The following is a 24,394-nucleotide window of genomic DNA, read 5'->3' on the forward strand; positions in this document are numbered from 1 at the left end:
AGGACACTTGGTCTGGCAGAATTAAGATAAGAATGAAGAAATGGGTTAACTTAGTTTCCTGTTTCATAAAAATACACCATCAATGGAAAAATCCAGACCTCTGAGAGTAATCATTTGTCACCTTTTACTTTAATCTCTATCTCAAGAAGAGACTGTCTACCTATTCTTGTGGGAAAACCTCCAGGCTGAAATCAGGAAATAAATGACTGAAATGTTTCACTAACTCATTTCTGTTGTTAATAGAGAAGAGTTAGCAGTAAGATAGCACAGTCATTCAAAACATTGGTTAGACGTCATGCTGGGGCCCACTGCTTCATCATGCTGGAGCTCACTGCTTCTCTAGTCAGCAGTTTGAAACATATCTCAGTTTAACAAAACAGAACCTTCGTCTGCCGGGGAAAGAAAAAGTTAAAGATACCAACTGGAGCAGCTCCTCAGATGGAATAATAGGCCTCTGAGACACTACTGTCAAGTAAGATATGAGAGTTTTGCTGCAGATGTCCATAGTAAATTTGCAAATGGGCTAGTTTGTTGGAAAGTGCCCCGTGCAGTGTGAAAGGCTCATATTGGATTGGGAAAAGCAGGGTGGGGATGCTTTCGGACTTGTGGTGGTGGTGGCATTTGTGCGGAGAACTATTTTGCTCTCTTTGGCTTTTTCCACATTAGAACGAATTAAGGAGCAGTGTTTCAGCTTTGTTCCAGTTAATATGGTTTCGAACAAATCTTGGCTAGCCAGCATGGTTACAAAGAAACTGGTAAAAAACGTATTGAAAAACCATGATGTTTATCTCCCATCTTAACTAGCTTCTTGCTATAAAAGAAGTGAAGCCCAGTTGCATAGTTGTAAACTTTCAGCAAGTTTAGCAAGGGACAGTTACCCAAATAAGCTACATTTCTGAGGCTGTGACTGGAAAGTTCAGCGATTGGAAGGTTACACGGCCATTCTGATGTGCTTACAAACATTAAATTCTTAATAGTCACAACACTCCTGGGAGGCTGGGTGGATCCCCTTTATACACTAAAGAAAAAACAGGCAAAGAGAGGTTTAAGCAAATACTTCCAAGCTTGGATGTACACAGTTAAGTATGCAGGTCTATATTTTAGCACCAAGTCAATGGAAGCTTCTGGTTCTCAACATCTCAGTATTTAGATGCCTAACATCAAGGACCCAAGTTTGGAAATACTGACCTATGTGATAAGTCTTTTGTTCTCAGCATCATGTAGCACACTGCCCATGGTGTCTCTTACTCTACTGATTTGCCACTTCTTATGCTCATATGCAGGCAGAGGAAGGTTGTAGAGGCTCCACTGCCACCAGCAGTAGCTTGGGCACAAATGCTCCCTGCAGATGTGAACTGATCTGGAGTTTTCATTAAAAAAATGCAAGGGCCCAGATCCATGATTCTTCTAGACTCCAGACACCAGTCCTGGAAAATAATTTGTGAACCAACTTGTGAACTTTATGAAAAAAATCAATGACAAGCTTTCAAACTTCCCAAGGAAAAGAGTTTGGAAAAAACACTCGTTTAATTAAATCTGAGATTCTCCTTTATATTTCTAGGTCCTCCAAATGGAGGTTGCACAGATGCACTGAAAAGGCTAGCTCTATTTGAATGGAAGCTCCCTTTACACAAAAGCATATGAACGAGTCTGGTGGTAAAGTCAATCTCAGCAAGGGAAAGCAAGCAGTAAACCCTAATAAAACCTCCTATCTAAGGGCAGAAATTTTAAAGTAAAATTTTAAGCACCAGATTAATTGAAGATTTTTCTGGACTTGTCTTTGCTTGTAACCATTGTTTCAATGTTAAGCACAAGATATGGAATCACTATCTATTGACAATTAACTTCAGCTCAGTTTTATGAATGGAGATCTTCATGCTACTGATAAAGTCTCCCTTTTTTGTACAGCTTGACCTACTTCTGCTGAAATGAAAACAAACAAACAAAATACATCCTACAGCTGCTTTTGAATTAGTCAAACTACTTAAATACAGAAAAACATAATGCAATGCGTTCTGTCATTATCTCTCTCTGACCTTCCCTGAAAAGCGACTATTTAGCAAATAAGTCACACACATTAAAAAGAATGGCAGCTACAAACGGTATGGGAAAAGAGATTTTAAAAATACTTTTTTCCCTTTATTAAAAAATGGAAACTTGAGGACAACTTCCTCATTTCTGTATTTACATTCACTTAAAAAAAATCTATATGAGATTCAAAAGTCTGCATCAAGGTAAAAGTTAAAAGAAAATACAAACAAACCCTCTGAGTTTTGATGTAAATAAAAAACCTTCAAAGCTGGTTAATGCTTTTTTAGAACAAAGGATTAGAAAGAATTTTAGTCATACTGGAAAGAACTGTGGATTAATCAGATTTTATGTAGTGGTTTTTTTTCACAAATCTAGAGGAGTTTAGGATAACAGACTTGATGAACCTTGACTGAAGTTTCCATTGCAACGTTAATTTTATGAGTGAAATTGTAGAATGGGTTGCTTGTGATGGTAGGGGACAGGGCTCAACAGCCCCAAGGCTCACTTCCAGTGTATGTCTTTTGTTTGTAAAGGTCATGCTTCAGGGTTTCAGCCAGCCACTAGCCGGGCTCAGGAAGGGCTTCCACCCTCTTATCCCTCAGGTAATCTGGGAAAGTTATTTTTATCTCCTTCTGAAGCATCAGGGATGGCCACAGCTGGAGATGAGACATGGGGGGGGGGGGGGGGGGGGGGTTGGGCTTTGAGGCCGCACCCGAGTATTCTCTCTCTCTCTCTCTCTCTCAGGTGCTTGGCTGGCTGGTTTCTGCTCACATACTCAGGATCTAATTAGGTGGGGTGAGGAAGGAATTTCCCCCCAGGTCATATTGGCGGTGACCTTGGGAGTTTTTCACCTTCCTCTGCAGTGTATGGGTGTGGGTCACTTGCCAGGATTGTCTGGGTATATTTCACTGAGTCATTCCTCTGCTATTGTAGGGGCACTTCTCTGCCTGTGTCACTTAATGCTCTAGTCTCCTGTGGGCTGTAATACTTTGGTCTCATTTCAGTTGTTGGGTTTAGTGTGCAGGTGCAGGGTGATGTTGGTGTCCTGCGATATACAGGAGGTGAGACTGGATGATCTAATGGTCCCTTCTGGCCTTAAACTCTATGACTGACTAATAAAACTAGACCCAGTTTTTCAATCCAAATCAAAGCAAGCCGTTTCCCTTGAAATTTTCTTCAGTTGATATTCTCTCTTTCTCCACCCCATTCACCTTTTTTACACTCCCTCTTTCAGAACAAAAACATAATCTGAAGGCCAAAGATTCATCATTATTTTAAAATTCTGAACTGAGTTGTCCCTCGTGGTCTTTGGATATTCTTTTGTCAGCAGTAGCGGTTCCTGCCAAGTAGCAGTTACTACCAGATTCATTATTAATATGCCCTAAAGCTTAAAAAAAATTCAATAGCTAGTTGCCGCTAATTCTAAAATATTAGGGGCCAAACTCTGTTCACTTCACTGCATGCAAAGCAGTCGCTATCCTGACAGCAAGTTTTGGCTACATGGCAACAACAACAACAACAAAAAAGGGGGGGGGGGGGGAGAAAAAAAACAACAAAAGGAAAAGTTCCTATTCTCTAGTGCAGAGGTTCTCAAACTGTGGTCCACGGACCACCAATGGGCCGCGAGTTCCATTCAGGTGTCCACGGATAGTTCCCTCTAAGGTGCACACCTGGGCGGCTGCACACGAGAAAATGAAGGGCCACCCACCTAATTAGTGAAGGCGCACAAGCGGGGCTCCACTAATTAGATGCCTGGACCCTGGAGAAGACACACATGTAAGGGGAGGTGGTGGCTTTGGGGGGAAATAGGGGGTAGGTGGGAGGGGGCAGTGGGGTGAGAAGAGGGGGTGGGGGAAATTTGGGACGTGCAGGGCTGCGGGGCCAGAAAAAAAGGCGATTTTCCCCAGCTCCAAGTCTGCGGCTGCTGGGGAGATACGGCCCTCCTTCCCAGCCTCAGCTCTGTAGCTGCTGTGGCAGGGGAGACCCCCTCCTTCCCAGACCCAGCTCGAGGTCTGCCGCAGCAGGGGAGAGGACACATCCATCACATTAGAAAGGTAAGACCACTGATATTAAAATATGAGTTGTGTGCTTTATTTGTAGAACAAACAAAAAAAATTTTACGAAGGTTTTTTTTTATATGGTGCTTTTATCCAAAGTGCTTTACAATAGTTAGCTAACGATACAAACAACATTAAGTGATCTACCGAGACCCTCAGCAATTTTCAAGTGGTCTGCAAAAAAATAAAAAGTTTGAGAACCACTGCCTGTATGATCTACATACTAATTCATATTAGTAATAAGGGGAACCAAATTTGTTTCTCCCTCCCCCATTGCCTACTGTAACCCAACACCAACAGCATAACATGCATTTCAGAAGAGATTAAACGTTCCTAAAGGTAGCCGAGATAGTTGAAACACTTGCAAAAAATACTGTATAGTAGTGGTGATAATAAGTAATTTTTAAAGAAGTTGTTTAATCTCTGTAACAAGTTAGATGCATATGGTACTTCAGCTATGTTTCATTCCTCTCTTTGATAATATTCATTAGTTTAAAAAATACCCATGCACGTTAAAAATATATTCTTGCTTTGCAGTCACTCTGCCCTGATGGCCTGCTATAAACATGAATAGAACATGCAGTGAGTACTTTATAATGAAATGGTGTCAATCGTAAAAAACTGCTGCTGTGTGATTTTGCTTTAGAATACTGACTGGCTTCTTGGTCTTAAAGGAACTGCTGTGTTCATAACCTCATTGGTGGAGCAGGCTCAGTTTCATGCTCAAATAGCTCCAAGCCAATGTTTCCAATCTCAATCATCCTCCTTCCTCTTTCTAGGCACCCTCCCCACCCCCATATGTTTGTTTGAACAAGGAATAATTTTCTATGTATGTATGAGCAGAGCAGGGAGTCTTGCACTGCAGCAGTCTTGCAAGAAGCAGGTTTTTATGTAACTATTGTCTGTAATTTGCTAGCTTTTCACATTCTGTGCCTTGGGTTATACCCATTTAGCTGCACTTAATCTTTTCACTGAGCTGTGAAAAGTGGCATTTGCTGGTTCCCTTTAAAGAAGCTGGCCTTTACTGCCCTTGCTAAATAAGACACCTTAGATATTCTTGGTCAGCTATTTCAAATACAGTCAGTAAAAACTGCGGCTATGCTCTGCTTAGCGTTACATCTGCATCAGTCAATATGAATCATATGAATATGAATCAGTATGGATACACAACCTGCATATTAAACAATGTCATATGGATTTCTTTCTCTAGTATAAATTGGCTGAAGGAGAATGAGAATGCTAATGAGAAGCAATATTTTGAAGTTGAATTTAATGTATTTAGCAATAATGTGGCTACGCATGTTTCTTAAATACTTTTCCCTTAAAGGTGACTAGTCAAGTTTAAAAAAAAAAAAAAAAGCCACTGCACTTGTGTGCGGTTGGGTTTTTGGGGAGGTTTTGGAGTGAGGAGGGATTTATTTATTTATTTATTAATATAGCACAAGAAGAAAGCATGAAAGGTTTTTTCCTTTTAAAAAAAATGTTCATTAGGTATTCAGGTCTTGTCTAACATGTACAATGGTATAGTAACTAGAAAAATAGCCTTGTGATGATATTACAAGACTCAACAGACTGAAACCTGGGCAACCGAGAGGAGAAAGGAATTTTAACTGGCTGCTTAAAATTTGTATTGACTTTTTTGTTTTTAACACTAATTTAATTTTAATGACTGAGTATTTAGAAAAGCACATCTTTGTTAGAGACTCAACACCCATAATGAAATTATGAGAGGTCAAAATACACAGTTCTGGTACACACAGAAGGGCTCTTCCTGCTACTTCAGGGAAAACCAACTTGACATTTTGGCCATTTCTATGGTTAAAAAACTCAAGCAGAAAAAGCAAATTAAAAAGGGAATTTTAAAGAAAAATACACCACCACACAAGAAAAAAGGGCACAAACACAGTTTTTAAAAAATGGAGGTCATCTTTAACAAAGAAAGAAAGAGATGGGGAAAAAAAGTAATTTAAGGAAAACCATGCATTTTTATAACAACCCATCAAGTGGTTCAGCTTGGAAAATGTACTATGTTACTGAAACACCTTAAACTATGCTGTTAAATCAATTTATTTACACCCATGATGTGCACTAATTTTTAGTCAATAACAAATACCAGCAATGGGGGCAATGCTAATGACCGCATTAACCAGATGTCACACAACAGAAACCAATTTTGGCTTTATAAATGGCCTGGATGGCTCTCAATTTTGGTATGCAAAGTTATATCATCACACACTAAGATGCGATGGGCTCTACAGTTAGTCCTGTTTCAAATCGCTGCTGGGGGAATTAAATTGCGGGCCATATGCGATATGGCTAAAGTGTACGGCACCACCACTATTCTCTGCTTCCTAGGCAATACTGTCTCATTCTTTCCATTTGTTTGTATCCATCTGTTATCTGTCTTATATTTAGATTGTAAACTCTTACGGACAAGGACTGTCTTTTTGTTCTGTGTTTGTACAACACCTGGCACAATGGGATCCTGGTCCAATACTGTGGCTTTTAGGTGCTACAAGAATACATATAATAAATAACAAAATTATCCCGCTCTAACAGATCTTCCAGGCTTTGCCTTTAAACATCAGAACACTGCACATCTATCTCCCACTGAATTAATAATTTTATACTGAAAATTGGGAATAAGCATCACAGTATTGATGAGGAAGAGCAAGGAAAGCTTGGGGTATTCAGTAACTTGGCATTGTGCATCACTGAGAAAAGACTGCAGTTAAAGAGACACAGTACTGGGATATTTTGATTATCACTTCAAAAGTTTTTTCTCTTACTTAATTGGCCTCTCAGAGTTGGTAAGATGACTCCCACCTTTTCATGCTCTCTCTATGTGTATCTATCTATCTATCTCTCTCCTCAATATATGTTCCATTCTATGCATCCGAAGAAGTGGGCTGTAGCCCACGAAAGCTTATGCTCAAATAAATTTGTTAGTCTCTAAGGTGCCACAAATACTCCTGTTCTTTTCACTGTTGACTTAACTGCCCTTCTGGTCTATTGTTCTTACACGGAACCTAAGCAGGGCCGTCCCTACCCATACGCAAAGTATGCACCTGCGTAGGGCACCAGGAAATTTAGGGCACCAAATTTCCTGGTGCCCTACGCAGTTGCATGCTGCTTCAGCCTCTGCTCTGCCTCTTCCACATGGCCGCCGCCCCAGCCCCGCCTCTTCCCACCCCTGCTCCGCCCCAGCCCTGCCCCCACTCCACCCTTTCCCCAAAGCCCCTGCCCCTGCTCCACCTCTTCCTGCCCCTGCTCCACCCCCACTCCAGCCAGCCCTTCCCTGAGGACTGCAGGAGGGGTCAGGCTCCCTGCACTCACCAGCGGCAGGAAGTAGAGCGACCTGGCCCCAGCCTGCTCTGCTCCCCTGGCCGGCGAGGAGCCAGGGGAGCAGAGCAGGCTGGGGGCGGGTCACTCCACTTGGGGGCCGGCCCCTCCCCCACCCCACCCCCAGAGGCCTGGGACCAGCTCTCCCCTGCATGGAGGTCTGGGGCCCTACACAGCCCCATCGCGCGGGGGGAGGGGGAGCAGGGCTGTGTAGGGCACCAAAATGGCTAGGGACGGCCCTGCACCTAAGATTCCTCTAACAAAGAGATCAGAGAAACAAAAACTTATTTTTCTTTATTTTTTGCATTTGATTACTTGGGCATACGACAGTACTTTCAGTATCATGAGTTTCACTGTTCCACTGTAGTCAAGTTTCCTCTGTATTTGTGAGTTTTTCACATGTGGGTCTTGCACACAGAAAATAAGAGAAAACAATTTTTGGAAATTGCTAAGGGGATACAGGGGCAGGTAAACAACTTTTACATTATATATATATTTCAACTGAATAGATTTCAAATTGATTGTGTCCCTTTAAATACGGTTGTAAAACCAAAGCCATGTGGGAAGGGAATTCTCAGTCTCAGTTCTGTATAGTAACTATATTTTTCAAAACTGTACCTACAATCAAAAGAGTTGGATGGGGAAGTTGGAAAAGCCTTCTATAATAGATTTGGGAATGCCTATATGTGAATGAAGGTGTTTTCTTATGTGCTCTTCTGCAAAGTTATGGCAGAACTGGCTGCAGAATAAACATGGAAAAATATTTAGCCCAATTCCCTATTCGCAGACCCCATTTCATCTCTAAAGAACCAGTATAATGAAATGAAAACAAACCTCAGATTCCTAGGGTTTAAATTTGAGAACAAATCTCAATTATAAAGAGAGCATGCCAACGCTGACAACAGAACTCTTTTCAAAAATACAATTCATTTCTCCATTATTTATTATATAATGACAAAAACAAATTGTACCCAAATTCCACAAAGAGGAAGACTGTCAATCCAGCAATGTGAAAACTTGAACACCACATGTCGACAGCTTGTTCTGTACACAAAGGCAGCAAGGTGACTGATGGTTGTTTCCTGATCCATTTTCAGGCAAACAAGTAATCATCAGTGTAAGTACTTCTCACAGTGAAGGGCTGACTCCACTACTAGATGCAGGACCAAAAGCAGGACATAACCCAGGGCAACTGACTGTGAGAAACAAAATAATAAAAACAACCTCTAAGCAGTTTAGAAAGTTGGTAAGTGGTTTTCCCTTTCTCTTGGTGATTTTTATTTCCTCCAAGCAGTATGAACCAAGAAGCCCAGTGCCTTTTTGCACTCTTTAGAAGCATTTTAACAGAAGTCAATTAAAGCTTTCAAGGTTAACCTTATTTCTAAATTTAAAAATACTCCCTCTTAACAGTTGTTTCCAAGGGAAAATGCCCAATATTAGATACAAACAAAACAAAACCACATTGCTGTTTATCAGTGATTCTTAATGTTCCTATAATTGTAGTTTATAGTATTATAGTATCAAATATCCATATCAGCTGCCAAGTTTCAGGTTGAGTTGCCTATAAATTATTCCTCATACCACTACTAAAAAGTAGCCCCACCAGTTCCTCCTCTTTTCTTTTTCCTCCACAACAATTAAAAACACATTGAAAACATTCCAAGTCCCAGCCAAACAATAAGATTATGCAGATGGGAACAGTAAATGCCTACAGTACACATGTGTGCAAACTGAACACCCTTAGACCATTTAAGAAATACCCATATGATAATCATCATTTGGTAAAAATTATATTTGGTGAAATCACAGCCACATTTAGTTACAAAGACCCATTATAAAATGTGACAGATTTCAATTGTCTGCTTCCCACATCCTAAAATTGAAACAGTCAGAGGAAAAAATGGTCTTATGTTTGAAATCTTCTTATCAAACTGACTGGATTGATTGGCCTGGGATAAATGAAAAATAGGATAACAACAACTCTCTCTTTGTATCAGCCACAATATTGCTTGAAATCCGATGTGGTTTTTTGCTTTGGACTGGCTACCCTAAAAACTAGACTTATAAAACCACAGCCTTCTTACGACCTAGACAAAGAACAAATGCAGTAGTACATGCAGAATGTGACATTTTGTATAATGATCCTAAAAGGGAACCAGTTATTTCAAATATTAGCCATCTTCAAAACATTAATTCCCAAGTATACTTCCCCTTGTCTAGAAAAGTATGTATTAGACTTAGCAAAGAACTCCAAATAAAATATCAACTCATCTCCTTTACCAACTGTAACTGTTCTCATTATAGCTGTAACCGCCACATCCTCTCTGTATTTGCATTCCCACAGCTAGTGTTTGAAAGCTCCTCAGCGAGCACATTTGGTTCATAGTTCCCACATGCAGAAGGATGTAGGATGTGCAGACATCCTACAAGCACATGCTGATCATTAAACAACTCATTTTACCAAATGGCTATATCACACACAAAATTATTCAAATTTCTCATAATTTCTGACCTTTGCCAAGTTCTTACACCTTAGTCTGTTACAACTCTTTTATCGTGCCCTGAAAAAGCCACATTGTAGGTTTTTATTTTTTGTAATGGGCTTTGAAGCAAAGGGGAAAGAAAGCTGAAAAAACATAAGAGGCCAGGGCGACAAAATCCAAAATTCAACTGTGCATTATAAGCAATGGACCAGAGTCTGATCTCAGTTATACTGGTGAAAATTCAGAATAACTTCATTGACTTCAATGGAGTTCCTCTAGATTTAAAGCAGTAGTGCAAAAGGTCAGGCTTTGACCTAATTAAAAGTCAAAATCATAACTAGAGAAAATAGATACCTGATAATAAACCCAACGTTAAAATTAAATAAAAGGCCCATGTGCACCCTGCATTCATAAAAGGATTGTGACAAATTTCAGCACACATGGATTCATGCAAACTATAATATAGACCTTCTATGGAAATGTGAAATTTGAGCAAATTTGAAAACGGCTAAATACATGCGTGCACCTGTGCTCTAAATGTCAAAACTAAAATATAAAGGAAAGTTAATCATCTGTAGGCAATTTTTCATAATACACTGTTGTGCTGGTACACTGTTTTGGGAAAGGGTAAGAGAATAACCAAACATCCAGATATAGTAATCATATATTCCATTAAGCAAGGTCTGATTTTCTTTTTTTTTTCCCCTAGAGCGAACCATACAAATTATCTTACTCCTTTCACGCAATTTAGGCTCAAGCTACACTACCATTGTTGAGTTGCTAGTATTATATAGAGCATAACATTATTATTAATTATCATTATTCTAGCAGTATCCACAATCTGTTAGGCACTAACATGAAGATGCTGCCTCTGCCCTGGAGAATTTACATGTAAGAGCCTGATTCTCTACTTCCTTGCACTGCATGTAGTCATTTATCCCTGCAACCCTATCACATAATATCCGTAAACCCGTATTAAGATTCATAGGCATTCAAAACTATTTCACAATTTCATTGCTTCCTTAATTGTTTTAGAAGAGTGTTTTATGCAGGATGAAGAGAGATTAATGATATTTGGGCATTAATTTTTAATAAACAACAAGTGCTTTAAACTGGTAGAGCACTGAGAGAATGCAGATGGAATGTCATCCTTGCAAGTGTGCTTGAACTTTATAAAATACCATATTTCTGGCCCTAGACCTTTAACAAGGAGGGCTTCTTAAAGTCATTGGGGGTCAGAAGTTTAGTTTATTCAGCAAGAATAACACTATTAAGAGCTACTGCTCTTTCATGTCACCACAGTTAACACCCACACATTTCAACACTGGTTAATGCAGACCAGTAAAGGGAAGGTTGGAGCTGCTAAGGACAGCCATCTCTGCTGGAATATTCTAAAACAGAATTTACACTATGCTTTACAAACAATCTAAAAGGATCAATCTGCCTTATGAATCTGTTGTAGACATACACAGAGAGAAAGATGGATGGATGAGAGCATATAAAAGCAGGTAAATCTGACTCGCTATATTGATTTTTCAGAGGACACTGTAGAGCACTTTGTTGAGCTCTTATATATCATGGCAAAGGACCAAATGCCATTGTACATATATCTCAAGGATGTCAGGATATATTATCAACTGATGCACTGTTGTATTATTTCATTATGTACTTTTATAAATAATCTGGTTTTCATTGCAGAGGAAGTTAAAACCACTACAAACTGAATAAACTCAAAACAAACAGGAGACAATACTCACAATAGGATCTTTTAGTAGCTTTTAGCCATAATTTGGGAAATACCTTATTATTAGTTATTACATCAAAACTTGCAATGGTTTGAAGTACACATACAGTATTTCTATACAGAAGCTTCCCGACTTACGCAAGCATTCCGTTCCAGAACGCCTTGTGTAAGGCAAATTTTGTGTAAGTCGGGAACATATCTCCGACAATTACACGCGTCTCCCCCGCCCCCCCCCCCCAAAAAAAAGCTTACAGAACTTTTTCCATAAGTCGGGTTTGCGTAACCCAGGGAGCGTCAGTAATTAACAACAGGAAGCTCAAATTTTAATAATGAGCTTTTAAAAACCAAAACGGAAACATCTGCATATCGCAGCATAATCTTCTCTCTATTTACTTCATTCTAAATCACCAGCCAATCAACATCTCATATTCCCCAAAGCTCTACAGCACTCCTATATGACCAAGTACCATCTAAGGATATTGGAGAAATCAGACTGGGTTAGCTAGCACTTCTGCAACCAATGGAACATTCCTTTTAAAACAAAAATATTTTCTCCTTAAAACAGGTTTCAAACAAGCAAAAGACAAATAATTGATAACATAACATAGGAATAATTTTAATACGGGTCTTTGGAATAGCTTTTATTATATAAACATGCAGTATTGATCAAGGTGCCTGGGTACCAGAATTGCTCCGTTTTATAGTTTTCACTTGTACCACTCATAGGAGCACACTCATAATATACATACCCCTCAAGAAAGACACAAAATAAAACTCTATTTTGCTAATGAGTTCTTAATATTATGATTAACTACATCATTAATTGAACATTCACTCTTATACAAAGTCAGTTAACACAACACTTTAACAATAATGTTTTTAAGGATATGAACAGGCACAGGGCATGGCTACACTGGAAACTTAAAAGCGCTGTCGCGGGAACGCTCCCGCGGCAGCGTTTTGAAGTGCGAGTGTGGTTGTGCACGAGCGCTGGGAGAGCTCTCCCCCAGCGCCCCTGGTAATGCACCTCCACAAGGGGATTAGCTCCCAGCGCTCAGAGCCTGTTTACACTAGTGCCCTTAAAGCGCTCAGACTTGCTGCACTCAGGAGGGTGATTTTTTACCCCCCTGAGCCAGCAAGTTAGAGCGCTATAAAATGTAAGTCTAGACAAGCCCTCAGTAACATTTATAAAACTGTGACAGACACTGCAGGTGATGGGAGTTGAATAGTCTTGAACCACCTCAGACAGGTACCACAAGGTAAGTCCCCTAATATACCTATCTAATATAGAAGCCTAATGAAAAAAACAAAACAAACAAACACAATTTACCTTCTTCGGTTTCATGCCACACAATCCCTTCCAAGTTCACACTGGTCCCAGGCTCACAGGGTCCAAGGCATTCGGGTTCTGTTACTACTCCAACCTCGCAAGTATTTACACCCACTGAACGAGTCCGTACCAAAAGCTGTTCAACTGGTGCAGCAATATTGGATGAAGAGGAGGAAAAGTAGGAAGGCAGAATCTGAGGCGTGATACTGCTGGAAATCGGAGGTGGAGGTGCAGGCACTGTAAACAGGGGGTCAACCTGAAAACAACAGACAAACTTACTATAATGGTGCTGAGATATTTTTTTTTTAAATCAGTTTGCTTAGAATTGTATCAACTTTAGAGTACATAGGTATTTAGTATATCATAGGATGATTTCAGTCTTGCACTCTCCATTTTTTTTACACGGATCCCACATGCTGCATATGAAAAAATTATAGAAAATCTGTCTTGCTAAACAAGACAAAACACTGAAGTTCTAAAAGAATATTCCCTGCAGCCTTAGACTACTAGCATGAAATAAAAAAAGAATTAAAGCCACTGTTTTTCTTGCCTCTGGCAGAAGACTGATTTGTGGATGGAAATTAGTTTTGCAAAATGGGAAGAGCATTTTTCTTCCTTAAGAAAAACATTTATGAAGACAGTACAAAGACATAGAAATGCCATGTTCTTCTGTACACCATACTGCACTGATGTACATGGAACAACTCAAATACCCTATGCCATGAAACATGATCTCTTGTCACTCAAGCTTTTAAAACACATTAGACTCATCCAGCTGATAACACTCGGACACAATTCTATCTACTATCTACGCACTTACAATATCAGAGATTATGACTTTTTAAACAATCACAACTATCCCGCTAATTTATAAGGCTTATCAACTCATACATTTTAGAAGAATGAAATTAGTTAGACAGTTACACTATATGCCGATTTAAAAACAGCACCACATTTTTGCAGTTAATTATACCTGTGCAACAGGAGATTTTTCTGCATGTGGGGCTTGATCCTGCAAGGTGCTGAGCATTTTGGTCTAACCTAGCAAAGTCCTTAGTCATGTGATGGGAATTTGTTTTAGTTTTCCATTCTGCATGCTCAGTCATATATTCACCCTTAAGCATTTCAAAGCTCAGTACTTTACCGTGGACATAATGTTCTCTTCGTCACATAAAAACGGAAATAAAAGAGGAGGAAATGAGCTCCCAGTTAAACAGCTGAACCAGGCATCCTGTCAGCTTTTTGTTTATGTCAAGTAAACAATCCTGTATACAGTTGTACATTAAAAGGATAAACTAATGTTCATTTGGTACATCTGAGCCAAGACTCAACCAAGAAACACTTCACCCATTTGAATGTTAAAAGTTTCTGCTTTCAAACTTGTAATAAAATTTCTTTACCTCTATGTTCCTTCACTGTTCTGCATCCCTGATAGTAAAGGCATTTACAAGTTACATCCCTATATGTTTTGATTTATGTTTCATGTAAATGCAGCTTAAAGCAGATCAAAGTTCACATTGATGGTTACTCTTTTAAAGCCAAGTTGACAAATGTACAGAGAGGGAGGGAGATTACAGAGCACATGCTAATATCTATATTCTTTATATCCCAGAATTTTCATGATGAGAAAAATCTAATGAAAATATGAAATGACAAAAAACTTCTCAAAATTGTAATTTGTTCCACTCTAACAACAAAGACAGCCAATTTCTCGTTTAAGCACCATTCATACAATTGAAAATTGACACTCTCTAGCTGTGCACACAACTCTGAATATATATGTAAGCACTGAAATTATTTCCTTAAAAATCACTTATTCTTCATCTTAATTGTTCATAAACAAATAGGAAGGAAATTATGATTGCAAGAGCACGAACAAGATGAAATGTAAAGATAACTGTTGGATTCTCATCTCAGTTACACTGGGGTAAGTGATGTAATTGAGATCAGATTCTTGTCCAACATACTTATGACATTAGGACTAACAACATTTCTGAGCTAAAAATAATGGACCAAACTTCTGAAAAGCATAGTCTAAATTTTTACCCACAATTCTGCATGTATAAATTTTTTGCATGTAATTGCATTTCTCAACATGTGTTAGTTATGTATATGTAAAATGCATTTGCAGGTACAAGCAGCATATGTAATGGTCTGACCTACATGCACAAAAGCAATTTGCACACATTTTTTTTTTTTTTTTTACTATTATACACTATTTAGTTTCTTGCAGTAATGGTTTAAAAATTAATTTTGTTTCATACAAGATAACATTACACATGGAGAAAAAAAAAATCAAAGAATGCAAATATTACAGCAATTTGTAAAACTGAAGGCCTGATTCTCCATTTCATTACGCCATGTTTACACCAGGGTGAGTCTACTGACTTCGATGGAGTTATTGTGGCATAAAAATGATGTGATACAGTACAGAATCAGAGCCTAGCATCCTTACACTTATCCTTCTGCCATCAAAGTTGCAGAGGTAGGCAATAATAAAAGAAAGCTTTGCAGCATGGGCTGAAGCAGGCAGCTGAAATACCAGCTGACTCCCCAACAGCTGATCATTGCAAGATTTTCCTGAACTAAATATGAAATAAAAGAATACCTATGTATTTACAGCATTCAAGAGACACTGATTCTGTGCTACACAGATCCTGACAGTAGCTTGCTAGCAGAGAATTCCCTGGTGGTGGGGAACTACTAGCTGAGATAGAGCACATGGAACTGGCTCCTGTCATGGCAACCCTTGCCATCCGAGTGTAGCTCTGCATGGTAAATCTCCACTCCTAGTATAAGATGCCTTAGGGATCATATACCATTGACATAAAGTAGAGGAACTCCTAAGATGCTCTAACTCACGCTGGCACAGAACCAGAAAGTCATAACTGGCACAGGCAAGACTCTACTTATTTCCCTCCTAAGCTGTGTGCTGCAGAGGACAATTTGAGCCCTGTGCCTTTATAAAATTAAAAAAATGCTAAATGAATTGCCGGACTGATGATTTGCAGCGGGGAAAATTCCTGTGTCATAGATGACATCATTTTTCTATAGGATAGAGTTACCATATCTCATAAATAAAAAAAGAGGACCCTCCACGGGCCCTGGCCCCGCCCATTTCCCCACCCCCTAGCCCCGCCCCCACTCCTCCCCTTCCCCACCCTAACTCCGCCCCCTCCTTCCTCCCACTCCCAGCCAGGGGGAAAGGGCTGCCCCAGCCCTACCAGCTTCAGGGTTTGCCAGGCAGCCCCCAGACCCTGCGCCCCCAGCCGGTGCTTCCCCAGCACAGCTGGAGCCCGGGAGGGGAAGCGCCCAGCCAGGGGCGCAGGGTCTGGAGGCTGCCCGGCAAACTGTGAAGCCGGTAGTGCTCGGGCTTTGGGCAGCCCCTATGCCTCCGGACCCTGCGCCCCCAGCCGGGCACTTCCCCTCCCGGGCTCCGGCGGCGCAGGGTACGGAGGCACGGGGGCTGCCCGAAGCCGGTAGCGCTCGGGCAGCCCGGCTCTTAAACAGAGCCGAAGAGTCGGGGAGGAGCAGAGCCGCCATTTTCCCGGACATGTTCGGCTTTTTGGCAATTCCCCCCGGACGGGGGTTTGACTGCCGAAAAGCCGGACATGTCCGGGAAAAGGAGGACGTATGGTAACCCTACTATAGGATGTACTCATCACAAAGAGAGGAGAAACACTAAATATTTGCTTCTGCAGAGCTAGAAACAAAAGGACATATGTGACAGTGTACCCCATAAGGCTTTATGGGGAGGGGGTGCTTATAAATGTATGTATGACATAACTGGAATATGTTTTGTGCTGCCTGTGCCATGTAACATATCTCCGTAAAGGTTATGGTCTACTATATCTATTCATCCTATTTGTACATATAGATCATTTTCTACTCGAGGTTAAGAATATGTGCTGTATGCTTGCCTGATTTCTAAGTAAGCTTTGTGAGGCATTTGGTCAGCTTCTTTAGGAAGGAATTCGCCAGGTTAAGTACCTGATCAGGAGACACTTGAGGAACAATACATCTTGGAATGCTCCAATCCACATGAGAAGTCTTCCTGGAGACATGCAAGAGGCCATGTGGACAATGGCGTGGGCCTGCAAAGACTGAGTCATGCAGGGGCATGTGACTTGCCCAGGTGACTCCAAAACTCCATCTTGGAGCTGGACTTTGCATAGGAGGGAGGAGGGGGGTCTCCACCCACAAGAGAGAGTCTATTTAAACCCAGGGGAGACCCCTCCATTTTGTCTTCAGCTGGCTAAAGAAGGAGCCTCTCCACCCCCCGCCCCCCAGGATACTTGAAGGAGACTGAAACAAAGGACAGTAACTACAGGGGGTGTGAGTGATTGCTGGACCCAGGCTAAAAGGAGATTAGCCTGTAAAAGGGAGCACTCTGGAACTGGTGAGGAAATTATCTGTATTCAGTTTGATTAGGCATAGATTTGCGCATTTTATTTTGTTTTGCTTGGTGACTTACTTTGTTCTGTCTGTTACTACTTTGAACCACTTAAATCCTACTGTCTGTATTTAATAAAATCACTTTCTGTTTAGTAATTTACTCAGAGTATGTATTAATACCTGGGGAAGCAAACAACTGTGAATATCTCTCTATCAGTGTTATAGAGGGCGAACAATTTATGAGTTTGCCCTGCATAAGCTTTATGCAGGGTAAAACGGATTTATCTGGGTTTAGACCCCACTGGGAGTTGGGCATCTGAGTGCCAAAGACAAGCACACTACTGTGAGCTGTTTTCAGATAAACTTGCAGCTTTGGGACAAGTGATTCAGACCCTGGATCTGTGTCTGGAGCCAAACAGGAGTGTCTGGCTCAGCAAGACAGGGTGCTGGAGTTCTGAGCTGGCAGGGAAAACAGGAGCAGGGGTAGTCTTTGCACATCTGGTGGCAGCTCCCAAGGGGGTTTCTGTGATCCAACCCGTCACAACATATTTTAAATGGACAAAGACAATATGGCAGACTTTGTAATACTTTGGAAATGGGAAAAACAAACAATTGAAAGGGAAAGAAGTGCATATTTGATACTGTTCCCCTTTAGCTATTGTTATAAATAGTTTTATTCAGTTTTAGTTTCTCTCCACTTACTAATAAATATTTAGATTTTATTGTTACAAATACAATTCAGCCATAAGGAACCAGGAGGAGGGGGGGGGGGAAGCTGCAGTGAATATTACAGTAAAAGGAAAAAGATTGCTCTGTGGAATTAATATAAAAATAAATCATTAGTAGAGAGAAAGATTTTACTGTCCTTCTGAGTTTGTGCCTGAAGTGAACATTTCCTCACTCATAATAAAAGTTGTGTGTAGCTTCACTAGTGCTCCAGCTTCCAATATTTTAAAATTATTTAAAAAAATTGCTTGATAATCATAAAGTGATAGTTCTCAGTGATCATTGTGGTGTCACAAGTGTTTTTTTATGAATGCTCAAAAGGGAACTGGTGTAATCTATTAGAGTTAAAAAGAGAGGCAGGAAGGCCGCCATCTCCAGTGGAAAAAAGGCACATAAGTTTCACATCTGGTGGTGGCAGTCTGTCAACCTGAGGAAAGTTAACGTCAAGAACAGACGCTCTGCCGTTTCTCACTGTTATTTTTGCATGATTATTCCCAGGTGCTGGTACATGCTGAGCAGTAGCCTTGCTATTTATCACACAAGAGATTCCAAGGGGCGGTGGGAGTTGAAACACAGGAAGGTTATTTACACAGATCGTAGCTCTTAATGTACATAATCAAAGGGCTTAAAAAAAAATCTACAGAAATATTAAAGCAATATTTTCTACATTCACCTTATTTCAAGGGCTTTTGAGAGCTGATTAATAATGAAGGCTACAAAACTGGAGTGTTGTTTGTGGCAGCTTTCCATTACAGAAAGTTTGATTGTATCAAGCAGTGGTGGTTCTCAGGACTAGAAAGCTGACTGCAAATGAAGAATGTCTGCCAATGAAGGGATAGTAAGTGCTCCAGTGAGCACATCTCCATCTGAAGATGACAAAAAGATGGCTGCACTATGGATGCGTTGGTGACTGTATTTGGGTGGGAGAGTTTTAAGAGAGAAGAAATGTCATCTTAAGTGGAAACATGTGAGGATCTTAATGTATGCAGATTTCCTTCCATTTCTCATTAGTTTTATTTTAGATACTGAAATTAAGCTCTGTGCATGACAGCCAGTCTTTCTGATGCAGTCACTAATCTCTAGAAGTACAGTCTTGGAACTTTAAAATTCTGCCTCTCCTACAGGTAGGTTTCCTGACCTGCAGGGTGGATTCCATTGAACAACACTGAGTTCCTGTAAAAAAAGATAAGGCCTTCTGTCCTGAAGGAAGGAAGCATGTCTCCAAGGGCCTCACTACACTTTTGGAAAACCCATGCTGATGAAAAAAATAATCTGGACTGTACACAAACCTATGGATCCTGGGGTTGTGGTGACTGAAAAGTGATTTAGAATTTTGTTCTAATAAAAATGTTCTGACCTTTTCAGAGACTGTAAATAGATTACTTTAAATTATTAAATATGTCTTTGCTGTTACCTGGATATTTAGTTTATTTATTTAAACGTATTAAATATTTTTAAAAGGTATCTTGCTGAAACTCTAGATGTTCTTGACACAAATTGCAAAAGCAGGATAAATTATTAGCAGCCATAAAATAGCCAAGAAACCTTCAACTATCAGCCCTGGTCCAGCAAAACACATAAGCAGGTTCATACTATAAGTATTTAAATAGTCTCACTGAAGTCATGACAACCGTCTTGCTGAATTAGGATCCACAGATCATGCCCCCCCCCACACACACACACACTTTTGAAAAAGGCTGAGTGAATAGATGTCCTTTGGAGAATGCTCTGAAGATCAACAGAACTGAACTATTTCGGACCAAGGTAGAGAAGTAGGTTCCAAGCTGAAAGCCCTTTACGGAGAACACTCTGCCACCAAACCTCCTCTTCTAAATCATAATGAATCTAGCTTGAGCACTTCTAGCTAATGCGGTCTTGGGATGCATTAGGCGAGGTATTTCTAGTAGGGATAAGGAGGTGCTGGTTCCGTTATACAAGGCACTGGTGAGACCTCATTTGGAGTACTGTGTGCAGTTCTGGTTTCCCATGTTTAAAAAGGATGAAGATCAAACTGGAACGGGTACAGAGAAGGGCCACTAGGATGATCCAAAGAATGGAAAATCTGTCGTATGAAAGGAGACTCGAGGAGCTCGGTTTGTTTACCTTAACCAAAAGAAGGCTGAGGGGGGATATGATTGCTCTCTTTAAATATATCAGAGGGATAAATACCAGGGAGGGAGAGGAATTATTTCAGCTCAGTACTAATGTGGACACAAGAACAAATGGATATAAACTGGCCGTCGGGAAGTTTAGGCTTGAAATTAGACGAAGGTTTCTAACCATCATAGGGGTGAAGTTTTGGAACAGTTCAGAGGGAAACAGTGGGGGCGAAAGACCTCTCTGGCTTTAAGATTAAGCTTGATAAGTTTATGGAGGGGATGGTTTGATGGGATAAAGTGATTTTAGTCAATAGGTCAATAACGTGCCATCGCTGGTAATTAGTAACAATGGTCAATGATGGGATATTAAAAGTTAGAGAACTTTTTCCAGAGTGTCTGGCTAGAGAATCTTGCCCGCATGCTCAGGGTTCAGCTGATCGCCATATTTGGGGTCGGGAAGGAATTTTCCTCCAGGGTAGATTGGCAGAGGCCCTGGAGGTTTTTCGCCTTCCTCCGCAGCATGGGGCAAGGGTCGCTTGCTGGAGGATTCTCAGCGATTTGAAGTCTTTAAAACATGATTTGGGGACTTCAACAGCTGAGTCAAGGGAGAGAATTCTTCCAGGAATGGATGGGTCAGCTTTTGTGGCTTGCATCATGTGGGAGATCAGACTAGATGATCATAATGGTCCCTTCTGACCTTAGAGTCTATGAGTCTAGTGATAACTGCAGCAGCATTGCGGGGGGAAAGAGACATTTTTTTCAGGCACAAAAGGTACCAAGACATTTTATGGGTCATTTTATGGCATGCCTGGAAATGAAAGCATCACCCTTCCCAAAACACACCCTTCATTTTAATTAAAAAAAGGCCCGTAAGGAGGACTGCAATGTACAAGAAAATGCCAGCGGCATTCACCTTTTTTTACAGATTTATGAGCTCACGTTTAATGAAACCACTGGTTCTCAAGTAGGGTTGGGGGAGCTCGAAAAATCTGTCCTTCAAGCAAGCTCTCCTTTTCTCCAAGTGGCTTTCCAAGATTTCCAAGGCCAAGCAGAGATTAATTTGGTTTTACTTTAAAGTATGCCTGTCCTCCCTCAACGGAGCACTGAAACAAAGGCCCTAGAAGGCCTGATTCTAATCCCATTGTAAATCAGAAACTATTGAAATTAATGGAATTAAATTATGGGAAAACAAGTGTGAGAGGAGAAACTGACCAAGAATTTATGGATACAGATCTAAAAACCAATGCTCTCCTTATTCTCCCACTTAACGAAACTGACCATATGAAATAATTCCTTCACAGAAGAATAATCTCAGGCTCATCTGAAAAATCTCAATTTAATTTCAGTTCCCATATCTCATACTTAAATAACTATCAGCCTTGTAACTCTCAATAATCCATCCAAATTTACTGGTCTGACACAATAGCTCAACAGAATCGGGTACCAAATAACCAAATGTAAAGTGCAGCTGCTTTTTCAATCATTTTGAAAGCTTTGGTCACTACTCAACTGCAGTGCTATCTAAAGACAATGTAAAACAAACCAATATTCTTCTCAACATTGAGAAAAATGTCAGAGCAGCATGAAATATGAAATACTTAGGACGGAAGAATCCATGCACTGCTACAGACTAGGGACCGAGAGGCTAGGCAGCAGTTCTGCAGAAAAGAACCTAGGGGTTTACAGTGGACGAGAAGCTGGATATGAGTCAACAGTATGCCCTTGTTGCCAAGAAGGCTAATGGCATTTTGGGCTGTATAAGTAGGAGCATTGCCAGCAGATCTAGGGACGTGATCATTCCCCTCTATTCGGCACTGGTGAGGCCTCATCTGCAGTTTTGGGCCCCACACTATATGAAGGATGTGGAAAATTGGAAAGAGTCCAGCGGAGGGCAACAAAAATGATTAGGGGGCTGGAGTACATGGTTTATGAGGAGAGGCTGAGGGAACTGGGATTATTTAGTCTGCAGAAGAGAAGAATGAGGTGGGATTTGATAGCTGCTTTCAATTACCTGAAAGGAGGTTCCAAAGAGGATGGATCTAGACCAGAGGTCAGCAACCTTTCAGAAGTGGTGTGCTGAGTCTTCATTTATTCACTCTAATTTAAGGTTTTGCGTGCCAGGAAACATTTTAACCTTTTTAGAAGGTCTCTTTCTATAAGTCTATAATATAACTAAACTATTGTTGTATGTAAAGTAAATAAGGTTTTTAAAATGTTTAAGAATCTTCATTTAAAATTAAATTAAAATGCAGAGCTCCCCGGCCTCGTGGCCAAGGTCCAGACAGTGTGAGTGCCACTGAAAGTCAGCTCGCGTGCCACCTTCATGCCATAGGTTGCCTACCCCTGATCTAGACTGTTCTCAGTGATACCAGATGACAAAACAAGGAGTAATGGTATCAAGTTGCAGTGGGGGAGATTTAGGTTGGATATTAGGAAAAACTTTTTCACTAGGAGGGTGGTGAAACACTGGAATGGCTTACCTAGGGAGGTGGTGGAATCTCTTTCCTTAGAAGTTTTTAAGGTCAGGCTTAACAAAGCCCTGGCTGGGATGATTTAGTTGGGGATTAGGTCCTGCTTTGAGCAGGGAGTTGGATTAGATGACCTCCTGAGGTACCTTCCAACCCTGATATTCTATGATTCTATGTATGGGAAATATAAAGAAATCTTTTGTAAGCGACATATGCTGCTTAAAATCCTCAGTGCTGTACAAGTTTGATATTGTACAAAAAGGGTCAATTTCCCCTATCTTAAAGATTTACTGTAACAGTCCAACAGCTGGGTTATAGTTCCTCCCAGGTGGCAAATAGATACAATACACAAAAGTATTTTGATGATAACATATCCTCATATATATATATATATATATAAGGCTCTAACTGTCTCTCAGATTTGAGATGAACACTTCAAAAATTGTTCCATAGAAACTGGACTGAAAACATAGGAAACCAACTATGTTAATGATAATTCACAACACGAACTAAAACCTTTCAATAAATTCTAATGCAGAAATGAACTTGAAAAATAGATGCTAATCTACAACACTGCAAGACCTGTAGAGAAGATCTTGGGGGGGGGAGGGGAGAAGAAAGAAAAGAAAAATTAACAGGCAATGGTAAAAAAAAATCCTCTTCTTTCTTTGATCTTCTATACAAGTCCAGATGCTTGGGCTTCCCAAAGCAGCTCACTCCTTTTTAGGATGGGACAGATTAGCATTTGACAGCTGCCTGCAATATTCTGCTGCCAAAGACTGCATCTGCAGAAGCCTGTTTGTCAACTCCAATGTTTGGCAGAGGCATGGGATGATGGCCAGATGGCCACCTTGCCAATTTCTAATAAAGATACTTCTCCTGTCCCAACCAAAGAAAATCCCATTGATTGGGATGAGTACCCCTTAAAAGTCTCTGTCACAACCTTTCTCCACGGTAACATAAGCTTTCCTGATCCACTTCAAAATGGTCACTTCAGGCTGCCTGACTCTTCTTTAGACCTTAGTGCAAAATAAACAAACAGTCTCTGAAACTCCCTAAATCTAAGGATATGTCTTCACTACCAACATTAAAGCACTGCCGCAGCAGCGCTTTAACATGGCTACGTAGTCACGGCACCAGCGCTGGGAAAGCCATTAAAAAAAAAAAAAAAAATCCATCCCCACAAGGGGACTGGCTCCCAGCACCAGTGCACTGTCTACACTGTCACTTTACAGCGCTGAAACTTGCATCGCTCGGGGGGTGAGGGGGAGGGGATGTTTTTTCACACCCCTGAGCAAGAAAGTTTCAGCGCTGTGAAGTGCCAGTGTAGACAAGCCCTCTGGAGACAGCAAGACAATGAGTCTACCTTTCTTTTTACTGTTTGGGTTTGGGTGTATAAAATAAACTCCTGTTTCATATGGAAGTCTGATGATATCTTGAGTCTGCATTATGGAGAGTTCTAAGCACAAGCTTGTCCCAGTGAAGGATCAGTTACGGTTCTTTGCCAGAAGGTGCCTGGAGTTCTGTAATCACTCCAGATAAGCATTCCACAACAAGGAAAATAAATGTACATAGATATTTTCCTCAGAGGTCTGAAGAAGGAGCCTTCAGGATGCTAATCGCCAAGTTCAAGTGCCATTCAGGGACCACGCAATGCACTACTAGATTCAGTTTATGAAAAGTCTTCAGAAAGCTGGAATAAATCAGGGTCCCTGCCTA

At 40.6% G+C, this 24,394-nt stretch overlaps 1 protein-coding gene across 5 annotated transcripts in view; it reads right to left on the minus strand.

Annotated features, from left to right (window-relative positions):
* The window catches only part of ZNF608 (zinc finger protein 608), a 107,919-nt gene that overhangs the window by 40,425 nt on the left and 43,100 nt on the right, over positions 1 to 24,394 (minus strand). For 4 of the 5 annotated variants that reach the window (XM_034773302.1, XM_034773301.1, XM_034773305.1 and 1 more), the window contains one exon: positions 12,988 to 13,243. In XM_034773302.1, coding sequence (XP_034629193.1) covers positions 12,988 to 13,243 — 256 coding nt within the window. Of the gene's footprint in view, positions 1 to 12,987; positions 13,244 to 13,960; positions 14,068 to 24,394 lie in introns of those variants that run through there. The other variant, XM_034773304.1, reaches the window with a different exon arrangement.

This window comes from Trachemys scripta, chromosome 6 (assembly GCF_013100865.1).
Source record: "Trachemys scripta elegans isolate TJP31775 chromosome 6, CAS_Tse_1.0, whole genome shotgun sequence".
NCBI lineage: Eukaryota > Metazoa > Chordata > Testudines > Emydidae > Trachemys > Trachemys scripta.